General features: G+C 45.0%; 2 protein-coding genes across 3 annotated transcripts in view; one reads left to right on the forward strand and one right to left on the reverse strand.

Moving 5' to 3' along the window:
* LOC148517297 (uncharacterized) overlaps positions 1-18426 on the reverse strand; it is a 34092-nt gene extending 15666 nt beyond the window's left edge. The window contains exon 1 of one of the 2 annotated variants that reach the window (XM_088478866.1): positions 18378-18426. In XM_088478866.1, the coding sequence (XP_088334992.1) occupies positions 18378-18384 (7 nt within the window). In that variant the 5' untranslated portion in view covers positions 18385-18426. The remainder of the gene's footprint in view (positions 1-18377) is intronic. The other variant, XM_088478865.1, reaches the window with a different exon arrangement.
* Positions 1-23749, forward strand: part of LOC148517294 (uncharacterized) — a 193337-nt gene that overhangs the window by 85582 nt on the left and 84006 nt on the right. The gene's annotated exons all lie outside the window — the stretch shown is intronic.

The raw sequence follows: 23749 nt of genomic DNA on the forward strand, positions 1-23749 counted from the left end.
TATCAATCTGATGCCCTGTTTGTCTGCAGGCTTCCGGTTCTAACAATGTGGAAGTCGCATCTTGTGTTCTCGAATTATGGATCATAGAGATTATGGTTAGATATTGAAATGTTCTATGTAGTGTCTTAGCTATTTTATACCAGTTTTCTGGCGGGAAGACTACACAAAGGAACTGCAAGATCAAGCCATACCCCTAATGACACCATATGAACTGTCCAATAAAATGATTAATCTGGAACAAGAACCAATGAAACAGTGTTTGTCTGTTCCCATTGTGTTGCCACTTCTTGTAAGAGTATATATAATTGCACCCATGGGCTAGTCCTCAGTCGTTACCCATTTAATGACTGCAGACATCAGGACTGATCGGCTGGTGACCTGGATCCAGGGCGCATGCGTATGTATTTGGCTGTACCTTGTATTATAATTATTTGCGCTCATTGTCTGGATCAAAGCGCGTATTTTTTCTTTTGTTGAATAATATAATTTTATGTGCTTTGGAACCACACATTGGGCTGGACAACAATTATTTATTTAGCGACTTCCAGCGCTAATAAGCGACTAGCGATTTAGAGGTATCCATAGATTAGGGGCTCATAGTGAAGTCAAGCTACCAAGAAATCACACGGTATCTGGTCCTCGGTCTCTCAACAAAGGGTGGACGGCGCCATATTGCAGGAAGAAACGCGATGTGTTTAAACCTGCACCATCTAGTGTTGTGAAACAGAGACCCGTTATTGTGTGATTTCAAGGAGCGCTGGCTAGGAACCTGGGGACGGGAGAGAAAAATCTATTTCTTTCATATATGTCTCGACGCTAAAGTGAGATTAGCACAATAGCATATACGTACTTCCGGTATTGCTGCCACGTGTTCAAACAAATTGTTTTGAATGCATTGTTGTATTGATAGCGCGATTACATTGTCTTCAGTCTCATACTGCCATATCTGGGAGGTTTATTTTCTTTTCTGTGCAGAAAAGGTGCATGATAGACATATTGTGGTTAGAATAGGGGTACTGTGTTTCCTATTTGCTAGGTTTACTGAGTGTTCCCTAGGATTGTACACATAACTGGTGTATTGCAGGAAGGACAGTGCTTTTGTACCTTGAAGAAAACAAGGTTTTCGATCAGCTCTCAGTGTGATTGCAAAATTCAGTGATCAGTTAGGGTTGTTGAGCAGGTATACAATCGGGAAACCGGTTGCCGGAATCCCGACAGCCGGCTTCCCGGCTGCTATATGCTGGCGTGGGAAAAATGACCGGCGTCTATTTCTAGATGCCAGTCATTGTCCTGACACCGGGAGACCGGCGCCCGGCATACCAATCGAAGGGATGCGGGGTGCCGCGAGCGGACAGCCGCAGGGGGAGGGTTAGGTTTAGGGCACCTGGGGGGGGGTATTAGGGTCAGGCACCCCCCCTGGAGGGTTAGGCTAGGGGGAGGGAGGGTTAGGCACCCCCCCGGGACTTTCGGCGGCGGGGAAGGGGGATTAGGGTTAGGCACCCTAAAGGAGGATTAGGGGGTTAGTTTAGCATAGTAGATACTTACCTAGGGACGATCGGGATTTCCAGAGCTGTCGGTCTTCTGCTGCCGGGCTCTGCTCTTTTGTCGGGCTGCTGCTGCTGGGAATCAAACTCCCGGCCATGTGGCAGCCGGGATTTCATACCCATTCCGTTGAGCATTGTGATTGAACCGCACGGTTAGGGCAAGCCCTGATTGTGAATTGAGTTGTGGTGGGGGAAATCACTGAAAATGGGTAAGGGTTATTGGAACCCTTAAATGCTAGCAGTGCAAAGTACTCGAAAAGGGATTTGTTGTGGGGTACTGTGTGTTCCCACTGTCTAGGGGTACTGTGTGTTCCCTAGTGGATATGACTAGTGTGTGTTACCTATCCAGAAGGCAGGATAGTTGCATAGGCATAAGTTTTGCTCCTCGTTGTGCATGCTGTCCATTACGCTTAGCGGGCTGGTTGTGCACAGCGGGAAGGAGTGCGTGAATGTTAGCTCTTGAATCGTTCACCGGTCCACGTTACCTAAGCTGTGTTAGAGGTTTCCCCAGATGGGCACTAAGCAGTCCTTGGGGATGGTCGACGATGCGCTGCTTTTGGAAGGGCCGACAGGTTAGGCACGGCATATAATGTATACAAAGTACGGTGCGTATGCAACTGCGTACTGTGATGTATGGATTAAGATGACGAGAAAGTGTGGCAAACCTTTTGATGTGGAGATATTGAACAATGTCAGGGATAGCATCTGTGTGGTGAAATCCATGAAGAAAAGCATAAAGTATAATGATTGCTTGAAGTTGTGGCAGCAGGAGGGAAATACGTGGCTTAGTGGTGCGCAAACTAGCGTAGCGTGCACATGCAGGGGATCGCGCACGCACGGCAAGGTAGCCATCAGCCCCTATTAACAGCGTTGTGCGTGTGACGCAAGGGAGCGTGCACGTACAGCAAGGTAGCGTTGCCGAAGGTAATGTTAGTAGCGCATGCGCACCTCCTCCGTCCTATGCGGATGAAGGTACAGCTAATCTCAAAAATCATAAAAATTTAATAAGTAACTTGTACCCAATCCTGAGTAACTATAAGGAAAATGTTTATAATGCAGATGATGAACCTGTTGTTATGTCCGCCATTTCCCATGCTACCCAGATGTTAAATTTTACACCATCACAAGAACAGGTAGTGGCTCCACCAGTGCCGGAGGTATTGGTGGCTTCACCAATGCCTGCAGCAGGGGTGGCCCCATCAGTGGTAGTACAGGAAGTATTAACACTCGCTGTAACAGTAGCGGAAGTTGTTAATACTATACGTAGCAGTAGTAGGCTGAACCCCCCATCAGGTAGCAAGGCCAAAGGTAACTATGTGGTAGGGATCCATCCCGTCTGGAAAATAACGGTTCCCAATGGGAATCTGGACGCAAATGGTGTAGTGGCCACAAGGGATGTAGCAATACATTGTCCATGGACGAGAGCGGAGTTACATTCCATAATGACAGATTTCCCCGACCCAAAAAAAGATTTAGCTAAATGCCAGAAATTTATAAATAATTTAGGTAATGCTCATGAGCCAACCAACAAGGTTTGGCGAGTGGTATTACGGGCCTGTCTTCCACACAATACCGACGTGAAAAAGTTTAATCAAAGCCTGTGTATTGGATGGAGGTGGTACCTTAACTGAAGTAATCAGGATAACATAACCCACATAATCACCCAATTGGCCGTATATATTCCAGTAGTAGTTAACTGGAGTAAAATTTTTACAATTAAACAGGATGAGAGTGAATCTGCAGAAGATTATTTCTCCAGAGGGCTGCAGACTATTACACAGTACAAAGGGATAGAGAACATAAAAGACAACACACACTACAGGGAAATGGTCATCACGGTACTTATGGATGGTCTAAAAGACAATCTAAAGACCAGGGTTCAGACCTCAACTCCTGGGTGGAGGGGAATTACGGTAGACACCCTCAGGGAAACTGCAATTGAACATGATAAAAATATCCTCAGGAAGCGTGAAACCCAGAGTGAGAAGCTAATGGCTGTTAGCATTCAAGCTCTTGAAACAATGCACCCACAGCCACCAGACACTTATCCACCTGCGCAGCTACAAGTCCTCAATACATATCAACCTGCGCAGTCACAAATTACACAGCCTTACCACACATTGCGGCAACAAAACACATACCTTGCCTCAGAACACATACCACACACAGTCACAACCCCCATATCTACATCCTCAACCTCTTTCTTCCAACACTCCCCAAACCACATTACAACAACCTCTCAGACCATACCAACCACGAAGGTGTTATAACTGCAACCAGAGGGGACACCTAATTAGGGACTGTAAAATAAGGAAACAGGGACCACTCAACCCGGGAGCTCCAAAACATCCCCAGAATGCAGGAAATTTCCAGCAATCACCTGCTCGCATAGTGGCAGTAAATGCCTTATTGGAGCAGGATAGTCAGCTCTAGGGGTCAGGTCACACCTGTAGTCTACAGCCTGTCAGGTTAACTAGGAGTACTAGGGAAGAACCTATAATGATGGTTGAGGTAGCTGGTACTAAACATTCTTTTCTTGTAGACACAGGGGTGACCAGATCAGTGTTATTTTTCCATCCAATTTACAGGTGACCAGCAAGACAGTACCAGCAATGGGTGTAACGGGTAAAGTGCAGCATTATCTTTAACAGAATCTGCAGAGGTTACGATCAGTCCTCTACACACCAGGCATTCTTTCCTCCTGGCAGCAGCTGCCCCTACTACCCTACTGGGAAGAGATTTGTTATGTAAAATGGGACGTGTCATTTATTGTACCCCTGATGGTATATTTCTAGATATCCCAGAGAAAGTTGCGCATGAGGTAAGGGATATATTAGACACTCCACAAAGGCTAATGTTTCACTCTAAGATTACAGATAAAACTCCAGCTCAGGTAAAGCAGATGTTAGCGCAAATACCGGGTTCTTTCTTGACCAAAGATGGACAGGACACTGGATTAATGGTAAATGTAGCTCCCGTAATGGTAATTCTAAAAAGTGGTAGGCAAGCTCCAAAAATTCCCCAGTACCCGTTGAAACCAGAAGTAGAGCTAGAAGTGTATCCTGTAATTAAGAGATTGCTCCAACAGGAAATTTTAATCCGTACAGCTAGTGTAGCCAATAGCCTCATCTTTCCTGTGAAGAGTGGTGGGAGATGTTATAGGCTAGTACAGGACCTTAGAGGGGTTAATAAGGTAGTAGAGAGCCAATTCATTCTCATGCAGATCCCACCAAATGCAACCCATTTTACTGTCATTGACCTCTGTTCTGCCTTCTTCTCTGTCCCTCTTCATCCTGACGGCCATTATTTATTCACTTTCACATACAGGGGGGTACAATACACATGGACACGATTGGCCCAGGGCTTCATAGACAGCCCCAGTATCTTCTCTCAGGCCTTACACGACAGTTTACAATCTTTTCTAACTGCCAGTGGATCTGTTCTAATACAATATGTAGACGATTTGTTGTTATGCTCTGATTCCTTTATGTCATGTTTAAATGATGCTAAACTTTTGTTGCTTCATCTGTCGCAAACAGGGCACAAGGTTGCAAAGGACAAATTACAGCCATGTCAGACTAAGGTTAAATACTTGGGACACTGTCTAACCCAGGGACTACGACACTTGACGACTGACAGAATCCAGGCCATACAGACCATGATACTGCCGCAAAACCAACAGCAAATCCGTACCTTCTCGGGCATGTGTGGATACTGCAGAACCTGGAATTGTTGTCATCCTCAAAACCCGATCGTGTTACTCACAGAGGAAACAGAGCAGGCCTTCCTTAATCTTAAGGATAGTCTGACAAAAGCACCCGCCTTGGGAATACTAGATTATGAAAAACCCTTTGAGTTATATTGTACGGAAGCTGAGGGCTGTGCAGCAGGTGTCCTCACACAAAGACATGGTGACGCTAGCAGACCTGTAGCATACTACAGTGCCCAATTGGACACTGTGGCAAGATCATTCCCAACCTGTTTAAGATCTGTAGCAGCAACTGCTCTACTGGTAGATAAGACTGAGGATGTGATATTAGGTCATGACATGATTGTTTATACACCACATGCTGTATCTGCTCTGCTGAATTCTGCCCAAACCAGACATGTTTCCTCAGCTAGGTTCACAAAATGGGAACTAGCCCTGATAGCACCTGCAAACATCACCATAAAGCAGTGCAATTCGTTAAATCCAGCAACGTACTTACCTTATGTGTCTCGAAATACACAAAGGGTGGAAGGTGAGTCTCTGGTCGAAGGTGAGTTTTGCAGGTATATTGACACACACAATTGTATGGAGTATTTTAATCAGACTTTTACTGCAAGACCTGATATACAAGTGATACACCATTAGAAAATGCAGAGGTGACGTTTTATACGGATGGGAGTTGTCATAGACAAACAGACACAGGTGAATTAAGTACAGGTTATGCTGTTGAAAACAACGAGGATGTCGTATAGGCCAAACCCCTTGGTCCACATCATTCAGCACAGGTGGCTGAGCTGGTGGCATTGAGGAGAGAGTGTGAGCTGGCAGAAGGTAAGTCAGCTAACATCTACACTGACTCCAGGTACACCTTAGGGGTAGTGCACGATTTCGGGGCCCTATGGCATCTTAGAAATTTTATGACAGCAGCGGGTACACCAGTAGCACACGCTTTTTCAAACAATTGACTCGCAAAAATTAATTGAGATGCAAAAAATGTGTTCCATTCAGGAAAAGGTAGCCTGGAGATCAAAGGGATGTATCCAGGAGTCCTCCGGACTCTGGAGAGATGGACAAGGTAGACCTGTTGCTCCCAAGGCATATTACCCAAGCTTGGCTGAGGCAGCGCACGGTCTGACTCACCTGGGTAAAAGAGGTATTTACAGGCTAGTCAAAGCATATTGGTGTGCACCAGGTTTCTCTTCTCAAGCTGGAAAGATAGCAATGTCTTGTCTGACTTGCTTGAGGAAGAATGTCGGAAAGCCAATACCCTCTGAGCAATCCCACATCCCTCCAACAGACGGACCTTTTCAGGTAATAGAAATTGATTTCATCCAATTACCACCTTGCAGGAATCTGAAGTACGTATTAGTTTATATTGATGTATTTTCTAATTGGGTAGAGGCATATCCAGCTGCCACTAATACTGCTGCGTTTACTGCTAAAAAGGTTGTTCAGGAGTTTGTATGCAGATACGGTATCCCTAGGATCATTGAAAGTGATAGGAGTACTCTTTTCACAGGTGATGTCTTCCAGAACATGTGTAAGTTAATGGGCATTAATAGTAGGCTTCACACCCCGTATCGACCACAAGCCAGTGCCAAGGTGGAGAGGGTAAACGGCACGATTAAAAATAAATTGAGTAAAATCATGGCTGAGACGGGACTAGGATGGCCAGAAGCCTTACCGCTAGTCCTCCATAGCATCAGAACCACTCCTAGACCTCCTCTTAATCTGTCCCCCTTTGAGATATTATTAAATGTGGTTGTTTCCCAAACTATAAGTCCACAGGATGATTTAAAAATAATGAGGTTACGATGAACTACCTTATAAAAATGAGTCAGCAGCTGAAGCAGAAATGCCAGAAACTGTCATGACGTTAAACCTGGAGAATTTGTTATGATTCGAAATTTCTTACATTCAGGTTGTTTGAGTGATCGGTGGGAAGGTCCGTATCAAGTGTTACAGACAAGTACAACATCGTTGAAAGTAGCAGAGAGATACCTGGGTCCATTCCACTCACTGCAGAAAGGGCAAGCACCTGGAGATACAAGGCGGAGTCGATACAGATAACGTGTACCTGTCGATTGCGAGCCTGTTCCGGGAGAGTTAGGGGCTGCAGTGGAGCACCTGAGCTATAGAAATTTGCAGCCCAATTTTCCAACAATGGAAATGTGGGTTGGGTTGGAGTTTCTGTTCCCTTCCAGGGTTCTCTTCATCTAGTTTGTTTCAGGATTTCCTGTTCCTGTGGCAGAGGGCAGATTACGGAGTGAGAGGTCCAGGGTGATGTCGATGGCATGGAGTCGGGAGAATGAGCAATACATTCACAAGGGTGGTACCTGACCATTACAAGTACAGTAATTGCTAAAAGATCCGTTATCCTATAAGGTCGGAGACAGTGTGAAGGGTTATTGTCTGAGGAATACTGTATTTGTGAGTATTGTGGTTCCTTAATCAATGAGAGATGCCTCCAACGGTGTCAGACCAAGTATAACCAGTATTGGGGTGGGCACCCTTTAGAGGATTATCATGCATTGGTGGGCAAAGTCTTAAACCAGACTGAATGTTGGGTGTGCTCTCACGTGCCTCAGGGACAACATAATGTAGGGCTAGTACCATTCCTGTTAAATGTCTCCGAGGTCCTTGGATTACATAAGGGGAAGACGCTGGACGGGAAATATATTATGTCCAAGCCTCCAAATTTCAAGCTCCACCAGTACCAGGTGGATAGATCCCTGTTATGTTTGAACATCACCAATTCCAATAAACCAGGAAATTGGGAGGTGTCCGGGAACAATCAGACAATGACCTTTTCACACAGAGCTGATAATGAACCAGTAGATGGTGAACTTATACGCAATATTACCAGTGGGAGATACTTCTGGTATAGGTATACACTTAGTTCCACCAAGGTAATGGTTGGCAGAGTACCAGAAGGGTACTGTGTAGTTATTGTACAACCCAAGACGTGTACCAGTCAGTTGGGAGAGTCTGGGGTTGGATCCTTTGTCAGAGAAATGTGTCCGATGATAATGATGCATTCTATTCCTTATGTATTACTAGACGACGTGTATTTTATATGTGGTAGGAAAGCATATAGGTGGCTCTCTCCAAATTCTGAATGTTTATGCTACTTGGGAAGGGTACTCCCAGAGGTTATGACCCTTACACATGGTGAAATGCTTGGTATCCATAAAGACACACCATCCCCATATCTTCATACGCATTATGAACACCGTGACAAAAGAAACATGATACCTGGTGAAATACATACAGCTACACAGTTGATAAGCGAAACAACTGGTTTCCAAATTTTGGTAGCACTAGATCCCACCACGATTGCTCGGGGTACTTAAAAATTTCAGATACATCCAAGATCTTGCTAAATTAATAGATATCACCGAGATGTATGATGACACGTTCAGGTATACAGGTAAAGAGTTACAGGCTTATAAGAAAGAACTTGTGCAACATAGACTAGTGTTAAATTATTTAACTGCTGTTACAGGAGGGTACTGTGTGACTTTGGCCACCCAATTTGGTGTCAAGTGCTGCACGTACATCACAAAGAACACTAGTGACCCTAAGATGGATGAAATTCTGCAGCTGAAATGGGAATTTCGAAAGAACCATAATGCTTCACTGGCTGAAGTAGAGGAAAAGGTAGAGGAGTGGTTCTCATGGCTGAACCCTATGAAATGGTTCTCCGGTCTAGGAGAGTGGGTCCAGGAACTGGTTGCGACTGTGGGAAAGTTCTTGATCCTCATACTTATTGTCATCTTAGTAATTGGCTTATGTATCCGGTGTGTTCCTAATGTATTGAAGTGTGAAAAATGTACAAGGGCAAACAGAGATTATGATGGTGGTAAGTAATGATATTATGGATACAAAGGTCAAGGTAGAACTGCATTACAAACCTGAAGTAGAGTGTACCATCAGATAATGGAATATAGAATTGTGTGGTAGTGCATAGATGTATTATTAAACATCCTAGATAATGTAGTCTCAAGTCCCCAAAACTTCCTTTATAGGTTCGATGAGATCCCACATCCCACCAATGATCCCTATAGATCCGCAGATGGCGTATAAGGGTTGTTCAACCTTCTTGAAACGCATTAACGGTTCAGTGACCTACTTGTGTCGCACCGTTTATAACCTTGAATAATACATTATTATGCATGACTACTAAAGGTTAAGATCAAAGTGTGATAGCATATTGTTTGCTATCAAAGGGTGGACTGTCGAAGTCAAATAATTGGTTGTGATCGTTTGCAAATTATTATCTGACAATCTCATCATCGAGGGTGTGTTGGAGAGCGAATTGGACGATGCTCTGCGATTGCGCAGTCAAATGCGCACAATTGCGTTCCCCACACCAAAATACATAAACACATACAGCGCATGTTTGCGCCATACATGACCCCTACACACTGTGCACCCTTTGCGCTTTGTGTAGAAGCACAACACATACTCACATATAATTGTAAATAAACACACATTGATAATGGTATATACATTAATTTAAGTACACGTGGACGAGCGTGGGCTTACTGAGGTATATACACCTTGATGAACATTTCCTTAGTTTAAAATACAGACGCACATTAGCGACCACAAACATATATACATATTTGCACACATAAAAGGTTCCTGCACAATATGGTTCATATTAAAGATATTGGTTATATGAAATGCATGTATTTGATATTAAAGGTATAGAACACTGTGGACATGTCATGTTTAGTATCAATCTGATGCCGTTTGTTTGCAGGCTTCCGGTTCTAACAATGAGGAAGTTGCATCTTGTGTTCTCGATTTATGGATGTGAGGATACGGGGTTCTCTCAATCACCCAGACACCGAGCAGATGAAACCAACGTGATGGTTTATTTTTCCACAGCACACAGAAATAGATAATATGTCAGGACAAGCAGTAAATCCAGTGAACAGGCAATAAACAGGTAGCAGTCCAGACAGAGGCAGTCCCAGTAGAGTATAATGTCCCAGAACAATTCCACGAAATAGCTAGAGACCCTCAGTCCCCACAGTAGAAACTATCACTGATCACACAGCAGTGCATAGCGTATGTCCACTCAATCGCTTCCAGGACCCCACACGTAGAAACTATCAGAGATCACACAGCAGTGATAGTCCCTGGGTCCAAACAATTGATTCCAGGATCCCATACAGTAGAAGCTAATCACAGAACACACAGCAATGAATAGCGTATAGGTCCTTGCAGAATTTCCAAAGTATAAATCCACAGAACTGGTGATGCGTTCCACTAGTACCATGGCAGAGCGAGGCCTCTTAGCCAAAGTCAGCGACTAACATGTCAAGTTGCCTTCAGTGACCTGTTTTAAAATCTTCCAATTTCCCACGATATTGTGACCTCCCACGGGGGGTTGCACCGTTTCCTGATTGGTGCGAGTCCCTTATGCTGTCACTTTCTCCTACCTCCTCTGGGTATTACTTCCCTGACGAACACCTGCTGGGATGGTTCCGTTCAGTCTACCAGGTTCACGTGAAGCACAAAACAGGCAAATGGAAGGAGGAGTAAATCCTGAGCATCCCCTGGGGAGGTGGGAATTAACTTAGAGGGTCTTTTGTTCTGGGAGGTGTCACCTTGCTCTAACACAGACATATGGACCAGGCTAACATCAAGGCTTATCCAGTATTAAACATTTCAATAACTTACATTATTACAGTACATAATATTCATGGTAATGGAAATGTGTGTCCTGAGAATGATCACACATACACTAGGAGACGGGAAGTTGAACACAAAAGGACTAAAAAGTAAATTGATCTCTGCAATGACTGAGATGCTGCCAGTACATTTGTAACACACATCTCATGTCCTCACATTCCTCTCCCACTTTTTAGGCCTTGTTCCCAGGGGTGATCAGGACACATTACAGACTGGGCGAGGTGGGGTGCAGGGTAAAGCATCTTGTGGGTGAGTGTGCCACCAGTGTCCCACAGAATAATGTAACATAAGACCCAGGATGTGAGAAGCAGCCTAGTTAGACAATCCGCAAGTACAAAATTACAATATAACATGTCCCCTTTTTCCACCAGAGGATTTAGCAATTCCCCCAAGTCAGACGTTCGGTGTTCCCCCTTCACATTATCACACCCCTTTCCCCAAATCATACTAATCGGGCATCCTAACACCCTCACTTCTGGAACACAGGGGCAGTGGGTACCTTCCCCCTCACCACCTTGTACAAGTAACGGTTGCCCAGGGGCAGGCAAATATTGGGTCTCTTTACATGGCACTTCTGTGGCAGTGTCCATTCCTTCCTCCCCCAAACACCAACTGGGGGGCTGACAACTTTCAGTGCAACATGTGGGCTCCTCACGGCTCGGGCCCCAGGATGAACCTTGTATATGGAACAATGCAGTTAGTGGCTGCAGGGGAGCCACCAGGACAGGCTGGTCCTGTCCCAGCCCTCCCCCCTCAAAAGCCAGAGTCTCACCTGGAACTTCTTCTGGACTGTCCTCCTCCTTGGTAACTCCCTCTTCTAGCCCGGTCGGCTGGATAACTGGTTGGGTACCACACCAGGTTTTAACCGCTGAACACTCCAAAATTATCTCCACAAATGCCTCGTGTTCTGTGAGATGCAGGGGGCCGGGTGGTGCAGTGCCTTCTCCCTGGGGTGGGAGAAGGGGTTGCAAGCGCTGTCTCCTGACATCCACCTGGTCTGTATTTGCTGGAATCTTACTAAGGGCAGGCAAATCCCCTGGCACATAGTTACAGTCCACACCACTGTCCGAGTTATTACAGGGTGATAACAAATCCTCTTCTGATTTATGATCTGATGTTAGGTTAACAGTCTTTGCTACCCATGTTCCATTTAAATCACAGGGTATGTACCAACATTTTGCCTGCAATTCCTCAGTTTCCAAATAGGGGATCGGGTACAATCCTTCATATCCTTCAGGGGGAGTTAGGATAGCAGGACATACACTGGGCATTTTCTCCTCAGCCTCCCCCGATGAAATAAAAGAGTCTGCCATTGCCAGTTCATCATGATGGACCTCTCCCAGCTGAATATGCTGAACCGCCTGGACCACGATGCCATCTGCGCCTGGTATGCTTGTGGTTGGGAAGTGAGATGATACTCCCCCAACCTTGGTGATCTCCTCTCGGACACCGTCCTCATAGATCCCCTGGCAGCTGGTTAATAGGTCTCCATCTTCCACCTCAGCAAAAGGGAAGGTGTAGTGCGACTCCTCCTGGGGTGCCTGTATTATGGGCACTGCTTCCTTCACTTGGGCGCTAGCCTCTCCCAGTATAGTACACTGGGCAGCTGTGTCCTTTGGGAGTGGGAGAAGCTGTTGCAGGCGGTGCCTTTCTGCATTCACCCTGCAACACTGGTCCCGCCAGCCTGGGGTATCCAGGAGACCACGATCTGAGGCCTCTTCTTCTGCCACAACAAAGCACGACTCCAAACACTCCAGCTGTTCCCCCACACTCATCCGTGGGCCGAGATGGAGGATAAATGTCCGATAATCAGTGAACGCTTTGGTGGGGTCCCCCTCGTCCTGGAGTATACACTGAAGGATTTCCCTGCGCGTGCCGAATTGGCCAGGGATGCCCCGCAGCTGGCATTCTGCTACCAACTCCTCCATGCTCATTTTGTCCAGAGGGCTTAGGGGCCCCCCTGACAATGACCCCGCTCCACTGGTAACAGTTAATTTTGGGGCAACCCCCTCGGTTGTCTGGCCGGGTTGCAGTAGTTCTATTTCGGATCTTTCATCTGGGTCTGTCCAGGAGGACAACTTATCCTGCACCTGCCCTTCTGTCTTTGTACAGTGGCTTCCTTGTATCATTTGGGCCATTGTAGTCTTCACTTCCTCTGCGAATTCTTCAAACTCTGGTTCATCCAGCATCTTCCATGTGACTGCTTCACTTCTGCAGTGCATGAAAGCATCTCCCAGATAACACAATTTGTCTGTTAAGCTGGATACTCTCCACCCGCTAATCATCCTCCGAGCATCATTCCAGTATGCCCATATGTACTGCATCCTTATAATAAATAATATATCCGGCTTCCTAGCCTGCCGACATACCTCCATCCACGAGCTTCACTGCCCTGGGAGACTTGAGGCACTGACTTTCTTTCCTTAGCACCATTTTACCTTTTACAGGACTGACGACCACTCAGTTGGCCTGATCCTCTCTTCTCTATTGTGAGTGACTTCACGCTTTCACTGCTCCTTGATTGATGTCTGAATGATCCCACTGTCGCTGCCGCCAAATGTGAGGATACGGGGTTCTCTCAATCACCCAGACACCGAGCAGATGAAACCAACGTGATGGTTTATTTATCCACAGCACACAGAAATAGATATGTCAGGACAAGCAGTAAATCCAGTGAACGGGCAATAAACAGGTAGCAGTCCAGACAGAGGCAGTCCCAGTAGAGTATAATGTCCCAGAACAATTACACAAAATAGCTAGAGACCCTCAGTCCCCACAGTAGAAACTATCACTGATCACACAGCAGTGCATAGCGTATGTCCACTCAATCGCTTCCAGGACCCCACACGTAGAAACTATCAGAGATCACACAGCAGTGATAGTCCCTGGGTCCAAACAATTGATTCCAGGATCCCATACAGTAGAAGCTAATCACAGAACACACAGCAATGAATAGCGTATAGGTCCTTGCAGAATTTCCAAAGTATAAATCCACAGAACTGGTGATGCGTTCCACTAGTACCATGGCAGAGCGAGGCCTCTTAGCCAAAGTCAGCGACTAACATGTCAAGTTGCCTTCAGTGACCTGTTTTAAAATCTTCCAATTTCCCACGATATTGTGACCTCCCAGGGGGGGTTGCACCATTTCCTGATTGGTGCGAGTCCCTTATGCTGTCACTTTCTCCTACCTCCTCTGGGTATTACTTCCCTGACGAACACCTGCTGGGATGGTTCCGTTCAGTCTACCAGGTTCACGTGAAGCACAAAACAGGCAAATGGAAGGAGGAGTAAATCCTGAGCATCCCCTGGGGAGGTGGGAATTAACTTAGAGGGTCTTTTGTTCTGGGAGGTGTCACCTTGCTCTAACACAGACATATGGACCAGGCTAACATCAAGGCTTATCCAGTATTAAACATTTCAATAACTTACATTATTACAGTACATAATATTCATGGTAATGGAAATGTGTGTCCTGAGAATGATCACACATACACTAGGAGACGGGAAGTTGAACACAAAAGGACTAAACAGTAAATTGATCTCTGCAATGACTGAGATGCTGCCAGTACATTTGTAACACACATCTCATGTCCTCACAATGGATCATAGAGTAATTATGGTTAGATATTGAAATGTTGTATGTAGTGTCTTAGCTAGTTTATACCAGTTCTCTGGCGGGAAGAATACACAAAGGAACAGCTGCAAGATCAAGCCATACCCCTAATGACACCATATGAACTGTCCAATAAGAAGATCAATCTGGAACAAGAGCCAATGAAACAGTGAAAACAAATAATGCTGTGGACAATGGCGCAACCTTCTAAAATAACAGGACCAGATAAGGTGAGAAGTGATCTATGGTATAATTAGCAAGTTCACTAAAAAAATTGAAAAAAATTTCCTTCTTCAGTTTTCAAACAACACCAAATCCAACTGGTAAATCCCTCGTAGGTCACATGTAAAAAAGAGAGAAAAATCGCAATATAGCGTAGTACAATTTAATCACATAAAAAAAATCACATATCAAAAACATACATCCTTCACCAACATATGGGAAGCGTACCAGAGATGGCAGTGTATAATGCACACCTATTCACATATGAATAAATCAATCCCAAAATTTCCCGGGAAGAACCTGGAATTGCGGCTCCTAGGTGTGTATCTCGCCAAGATGGAAGTCCTCTGGTGATGGATCCGTCACCAACGCGTTTCAACTCCTTGTTGGAGTCTTTTTCAAGGTGTGTTTGGTTGGTGCTCAAACAGTCTTTAAATACCCCTCACATGCCTTTGTGCCTCTCCATGGCTTCCTATTATATTCATCCCTTCTTCATTTGGCTGTATTACTCAGAGGTTTTTTGCTGTAGCCACCTGGTTCGGTAGAAGTGGGCAGGGAGATATTGTTGTACTTATTCAAATCTTTTTCCACTCATATTGAATAAACGTTTCCAGGCAATTTTGGCAAACACAGCTATGACGGTGATGTTCACTTGAAAGGCAAATGATTGTAGCCAATGAAACAGTGTTTGTCTGTCCCCATTGTGTTGCCACTTCTTGTAAGAGTTTATATAATTGCACCCATGGGCTAATCCTCAGTCATTACCCATTTAATGACTGCAGACGTCAGGATTGATCGGCTGTTGACCTGGATCCAGGGCGCATGCGTATGTATTTGGCTGTACCTTGTATTATAATTATTTGCGCTCATTGTCTAGATCAAAGCACGTATTTCTTTTGTTGAATATATTTTTTTGTGCTTTGGAATCACACATTGGGCTGGACAGCAATTATTTCTTTAGTGACTTGCAGCGCTAATAAGACTAGCGATTTAGAGGTATCCATACTAATAACCTTCAACTGTCACACTGCACCTGCACTGACAGTTACTGATTTCCTCCAAGCACATTTCCATTGGTCTGCAGAGATTTCTGCTTGCAATGATTTCTAAATTCGCAGTGATTTGGGAAGGTTACTGGTTTCTGTCCTGTAAGTCACCCTGCTCCTAATATACCACATTCCAAACAGTCAGAATACTGCTGTCTCCACTGCTATTTACTCCTAAGTTGCAATGTTATCCAGCTGTGAATTACTTCTGTGTTGCTTGTCAAAGCTTTCTCCCTTTAGTCTGACACATTCAATCTATGTTTAGTTCTTTCACATCTCAACCTTTAAAATTGTGGACCTATTCAGGACTATTCACTCTTAAAGCACAATCAAAGACTAAAGGCTCCCATACACGGGGCGATAAAGCAAGCGATCCGACTGATTGGTACAATTTGCTTGCAATATCGCACCGTGTATGGCCCCGATGTCGGGCCGAGTATGCTCCCGTGGGGTCGTACATCACACCCCCGATCTTTCTACATAATCAAAAGATCAGGGGATGCGATATGCGATCCCATGTATGGCTATGCGGGTGGGGGAGCCAGGATATCAAGCGGTCGGCCACCCAATCGCACCGTATGTGTCGGACGATGGATCGCCTCGAATGGTGCCATCAGAAAAGCCATGCCACCAAAATAAACATCCAGCAAGCACGCTTGGCAGCTCAGCAAGAGAGGCAAGCAGCCACTGAAGAGAGAATCACACCTCAGTATTGAGGTAACAGTGTCTACATATTCTATATAAATGGATCGATGGGTCCTTTTCAGGGCTAAAGCATGTTAGCACACAGTGAGAATCCTTCTCAGGATCAATGGAATGGGGTTATAGGCGAGGACAATGTAAAAGATGAAGGCTGCAGATGTTCTTCAAGGTCCATTCTTCAACCAAGGCAATGCTGGGTATCCCAGCTAGTACTAAATGTGGTATTTTGTGCATGCTACAAGAGGTCTGACAGATACCACTATAAGTATACTATGGAATAGTACAAGGGGAAGCAGAGATTTGTTCATGGTCCTCACAGACACTGGCAAATTATAAATAGCCACATAAACATTAGGTCACTACAAACCTGTTTTGATAGTTTGAAAAAAGACAAACGGACAGTAGAATCCCTGAGTTTTGCCCAAGTTTAGCTGATAATGGCCACACTTACATACCAAAGCGCAATCCTGGACTCTCCCCTATATAATAATAATGCCACATATCAGTGTGTGCTGGGAGCTGTGTTATTTCCCTCATATATCACTGTACACTCCCCTCTCCCCTATATAATAATACCACATAGTGTGTGTGCTGGGAGCTGTTATTCCCCCTCATATATCACTGTACGGTCCCCTCCCCCCTATATAATAATAATACCACATATCAGTGTGTGCTGGGAGCTGTGTTATCCCCCTCATATATCACAGTACGGTCCCCTCTCCCCTATATAATAATACCATATATCAGTGTGTGCTGGGAGCTGTGTTATTCCCCCTCATATATCACTGTACACTCCCCTCTCCCCTATATAATAATAATACCACATATCAGTGTGTGCTGGGAGCTGTGTTATTCCCCCTCATAGATCACTGTACAGTCCCCTCTCCCCTATATAATAATAATGCCACATATCAGTGTGTGCTGGGAGCTGTGTTATTTCCCTCATATATCACTGTACACTCCCCTCTCCCCTATATAATAATACCACATAGTGTGTGTGCTGGGAGCTGTTATTCCCCCTCATATATCACTGTACGGTCCCCTCCCCCCTATATAATAATAATACCACATATCAGTGTGTGCTGGGAGCTGTGTTATTTCCCTCATATATCACTGTACACTCCCCTCTCCCCTATATAATAATACCACATAGTGTGTGTGCTGGGAGCTGTTATTCCCCCTCATATATCACTGTACGGTCCCCTCCCCCCTATATAATAATAATACCACATATCAGTGTGTGCTGGGAGCTGTGTTATCCCCCTCATATATCACTGTACAGTCCCCTCTCCCCTATATAATAATACCACATATCAGTGTGTGCTGGGAGCTGTGTTATTCCCCCTCATAGATCACTGTACAGTCCCCTCTCCCCTATATAATAATAATGCCACATATCAGTGTGTGCTGGGAGCTGTGTTATTACCCTTCATATATCACTGTACAGTCCCCTCTCCCCTATATAATAATACCACATATCAGTGTGTGCTGGGAGCTGTGTTATTCCCCCTCATATATCACTGTACAGTCCCCTCTCCCCTATATAATAATAATACCACATATCAGTGTGTGCTGGGAGCTGTGTTATTACCCTTCATATATCACTGTACAGTCCCCTCTCCCCTATATAATAATAATACCACATATCAGTGTGTGCTGGGAGCTGTGTTATTCCCCCTCATATATCACTGTACAGTCCCCTCCCCCCTATATAATAATAATAATACCACATATCAGTGTGTGCTGGGAGCTGTGTTATTCCCCCTCATATATCACTGTATGGTCCCCTCCCCCCTATATAATAATGATAATATCACAGATATCATATAAGTTACCTGACATAATCACCAGAGATGTTGCCGAATGGACAACTGGCGGCTGAGGTATCTGGAATCTCTCTCTATGTAGCCCCGCCCTCTCCGCACCGTCACGTGTTAGGGTCTCACTCTCGCTGTTGTGTATTTTGTGCAATCTGATTGGCTCTTCGCTACGTCAGTCATCTCATTATCAGGAGGCGACGGCTGCAGCCATAGAGACGGCGGGTGGGCGGGGCCGCCTCATTACAGCCTGGCCGTACGATTGGCTGCCGCTTCTTCTCCCCGTCGGAATCTGTGGCATCATGAGATCCTCTCTGTAATGACTCTGACCACTCATGTCCCCAGTGCAGGAGGCTGGCGGCCATTTTCTTGTATACCAGGCCTGGCAGTTACTATGGGAGCGGCGGCCATTTTCTCCTGGTCTGAGCCCTGCCCCCTATTTATCACGTGATCTCCTCCGGGCAGCGCTGTAGACACAGAGTCACTCAGTCATTGTCTCATCCTCTGCTGCTGCTGCTGCTGCCGGGGAGAGGGGGCACAATAGGAGCAGAGAGACACCGGGGAGACTGCTGCAGGGGAGGGCAGGTAGGATGGTGACAGTCCTGGTGCTAATCTGTATTATTAAGTGGTGATAACAGTCTTCCTCCCTGCAGGTATAATCACATAGAGGGGACATGCACACGTAGGGATGGGGGGGTTCTGAGCACCCAGAAACCCCCCCCCCGCCCACCAATCGATAGCGTAGCGTCGTCGGACCAGTGTCGCCGCCGGCCGCGGTCCAGGTCACCTCTGTCAGTATGTGCAGTGCAGACCACACAACACAGTGATAAATCACACGGCCGGCGCCAAGTAGTGCGCACGTACACGGCGGTGTGTTCGCTTTGGCAGCCAATGAGAGTCAGACTCTCATTGGCTACTACATCCACGGAGGGGACCAGGGCTGGAGGTCACTCATGAGCTCCGCCTTTCTGGCTCTCGCAGTGGGCGGAGGGAGAGGTGCCATGACATCTCTCTCCCATAGTGCCGAGCGGGAGGACGGAGGAGCAGACGGTAAAGAAATTAAAGGGAGATGTATAAATCTTTATATGTATTTAAATGAAATGAACAAAAACATTTGTGGTTTTCATTAAATGACCCCCACCCACGTGCCCCCACATTAAGTTGGGCCTTTTTGGATTGGTTTGGGCTTCTTATTCATTTATCAGTTGCTTGTTTTCAATTTTAATGTTGGCAACAGTGACTGTGGTTCTGCGTTATCATTAAGCGGGTGGGATGCACTACGGTGCCCTATTTTTATAATACAGAGGAGGCTGACCCCGTTATTATAATGCAAGTGGTGCAGACCCCGTTGTTACTATAATACAGGTGGTGCAGACTTAGTTGTTACTATAATACAGGTGGTGTAGACCCCATTGTTACTATAATACATGTGGTGCAGACCCCGTTGTTACTATAATACAGGTGGTGCAGACTCAGTTGATACTATAATACAAGTGGTGCAGACTCAGTTGTTGCTCTAATACAGGTGACTCAGACTTAGTTGCTACTATGATACAGGTGGCGCAGACCCCATTGTTACTATAATACAAGTGGTGCATGTGTTACTATAATACAGGTGGAGCAGACTCTGTTGTTAATATAATACAGGAGGTGCAGCCTTAGTTGTTACTATAATACAGTGGTGCAGCCTCTGCTGTTAGCGTTCCCGCTAGGTGGCTTTAGCGGAGCGCCGCGCCCTGTCTGATTTTAAAAAATCAGAATGTTCCTGACCCTTTTGGCGACACCCCGATAAAATAACATTTCGGGTGCCGTCCCCACCTGTGGGCCGCAGTGTCCTGCGGGTGGGTAAAATAGCGGTGCAGCGATCACTGCCGGTAAATAGGTGCCGTGCGCATGTTACTATAATGTATAAATATAATTGTCCCCTGGATTTGGCCGGATATCCAAACAGAGATTTCTCCTTTTCTTTACACAATTCAGCTTCCCTTAGGGTTTATCACCTCAGACCTGGATAATGGATACTCTAGGAAAATAAAAAACCAGGTGCGCACAATGTAATACAATTGTACATTTATATAGATGAAAGTACCATAAACATGAACATTTAAGGTAAAACAAAACATCTCATCACAAGCCTGGTGAGACTGAGGAATCTGTATCTCCAAACACCGACGCTGTGGGCCTGATTCAGAGCCGCTTGTAAGCGGCCGCTCGTTCGTTCGGAGCGATGTTCGCACATCTGCGCATGCATATAGGTTTTAGTACGCATGCGCGAACCAGTCAGTGCGGTCAGAATTCGTATGCTCGCAAAATAGCGAATGCCTGGTAATTTGAGTGACAGGATGAGGCGTTTGTAGGTGGTAACAGGGGAAGGTGCTTGAAAACGGGGAGTGGAGATCCGAACGCAGGCGTGCCAAACGGTCAAAACGGGCGTTTAATGGGAGTGCATAATTAACAAAGCAGCGTCATTGACCACGTCACTTGGGTGTCTTTTAACCAGAACTGCTCGCATGATTGCGGTAGGAAAAACCAACCACAAGAATAGCGAGCAGTTCATTCGCCTTTCGATGTACTCGATTAATCTAATAAATAGCGGAGATGACTTATGATGCGAGCGGCCAGGGGGAGTTTTTATCAAAAAAAGTCCGCATGTTTTGTTCGCTCGTTCAGACATAGAGGCGTCAACAGACCGCAAAGAGCGAACGGTCAATTTAAATAGCCAGCCCCTTTTTTCTGGACGAGCGAGCGTAAATAGCGTCCGGCTCTGAATCAGACCCTGTGTCCGTTACTCTCTGAGACAGCAGATGAAGCTTTACAAAGAGCCGGCGGGGAGTTCCGATATAGCCGTCAGCGCGTGAGTGCCACACCTCGCTGTAAGGTCCGTCACAGAGTAACCACATGAATCACCATCCCAGGCGCTCCCAAATGCATTTCATCCACAAAGACGTCATCAGTGGGTGTGTTCAAGTGCCCCATACACTACCTTATATCCAGCTGTCACTCATCATTATATATAATACACAAAGACTTTATCAGTGGGTGTGTTCTAGTGCCCCATACATTACCTTATATCCAGCTGTCACTCATCATTATATATAATACACAAAGACTTTATCAGTGGGTGTGTTCTAGTGCCCCATACATTACCTTATATCCAGCTGTCACTCATCATTATATATAATACACAAAGACTTTATCAGTGGGTGTGTTCTAGTGCCCCATACATTACCTTATATCCAGCTGTCACTCATCATTATATATAATACACAAAGACTTCATCAGTGGGTGTGTTCTAGTGCCCCATACATTACCTTATATCCAGCTGTCACTCATCATTATATATAATACACAAAGACTTTATCAGTGGGTGTGTTCTAGTGCCCCATACATTACCTTATATCCAGCTGTCACTCATCATTATATATAATACACAAAGACTTCATCAGTGAGTGTGTTCTAGTGCCCCATACATCACCTTATATCCAGCTGTCACTCATCATTATATATAATACACAAAGACTTCATCAGTGGGTGTGTTCTAGTGCCCCATACATTACCTTATATCCAGCTGTCACTCATCATTATATATAATACACAAAGACGTCATCAGTGGGTGTGTTCTAGTGCCCCATACACTACCTTATATCCAGCTGTCACTCATCATTATATATAATACACAAAGACTTCATCAGTGGGTGTGTTCTAGTGCCCCATACATCACCTTATATCCAGCTGTCACTCATCATTATATATAATACACAAAGACTTCATCAGTGGGTGTGTTCTAGTGCCCCATACACTACCTTATATCCAGCTGTCACTCATCATTATATATAATACACAAAGACTTCATCAGTGGGTGTGTTCTAGTGCCCCATACATTACCTTATATCCCTATGTCATTCATCATTATATATAATACACAAATACTTCATCAGTGGGTGTGTTCAAGTGCCCCATACATTACCTTATATCCAGCTGTCACTCATCATTATATATAATACACAAAGACTTCATCAGTGAGTGTGTTCTAGTGCCCCATACATCACCTTATATCCAGCTGTCACTCATCATTATATATAATACACAAAGACGTCATCAGTGGGTGTGTTCAAGTGCCCCATACATTACCTTATATCCAGCTGTCACTCATCATTATATATAAAACACTTTTGGGCGATTCAATTGTTTTATCGCACCCGATCTCCCGTCTAAAGTGACGGGAGATCGCTGGGCGCTATTCAATTGTCGGTCGGGTTTAGCTGGGTAAAACGGCTACTCCCGACCAAAGTGCTGGGCGCGATCGCAAAAAGTGTAGTTTGGGCACCCAAACAGGTCACTTTTCACCCATTTCAGCTTGCAGCCCTCTGCAGCTGCGATCTGAAATGGTGCGCCTGCAGCTTATCGCGCCCGTCAGGAGCAACAATTGAATAGCTACTGTCGGGTGCTTAGGTGGGGGCAATACAATTGAATAGCTCCTTTCGGGCATACAGGTGGGGGCGATACAATTGAATAGCGCCATATTAGTGTAATAAGTCTTGTGCTATTCTGATCTTTTTTTTCGGTTGTCTTTTTCCTCCTTATAAAATATAGATGTTGATTAGATCCAGTACAGACTATTATTATCTCTGCACTGTGTTATTATCTATGCACTGTGTTATTATCTCTATCCTGTGTTATTATCTCCGCACTGTGTTATTATGTCTGCTCTGTGTTATTATCTCTGCATTGTGTTATTATCCCTGCACTGTGTTATTATCCCTGCACTGTTATTATCTCTGCACTGTGTTATTATCCCCGCACTGTGTTGTTATCCCTGCACCGTGTTATTATCTCTGCTCTGTGTTCTTATCTCTGCTCTGTGTTCTTATCTCTGCTCTGTGTTATTATCTCTGCTCTGTGTTATTATCTCTGCTCTGTGTTGTTATCTCTGCACTGTGTTGTTATCCCTGCACTGTGTTATTATCTCTGCTCTGTGTTATTATCTCTATCCTGTGTTATTATCTCTGCACTGTGTTATTATCTCTGTCCTGTGTTATTATCTCTGCACTGTGTTATTATCTCTGTCCTGTGTTATTATCTCTGTCCTGTGTTATTATCTCCGCACTGTGTTATTATCTCCGCACTGTGTTATTATGTCTGCTCTGTGTTATTATCTCTGCATTGTGTTATTATCCCTGCACTGTGTTATTATCCCTGCACTGTGTTATTATCTCTGTCCTGTGTTATTATCTCTGTCCTGTGTTATTATCTCTGTCCTGTGTTATTATCTCTGCACTGTTATTATCTCTGCTCTGTGTTATTATTATCCCTGCACTGTGTTATTATCTCTGCACCGTGTTATTATTCCTGCACCGTGTTATTATTCCTGCACCGTGTTATTATCTCTG

Source organism: Taudactylus pleione, unplaced genomic scaffold (genome assembly GCF_031769625.1).
Source record: "Taudactylus pleione unplaced genomic scaffold, aTauple2 ptg000224l, whole genome shotgun sequence".
NCBI lineage: Eukaryota > Metazoa > Chordata > Amphibia > Anura > Myobatrachidae > Taudactylus > Taudactylus pleione.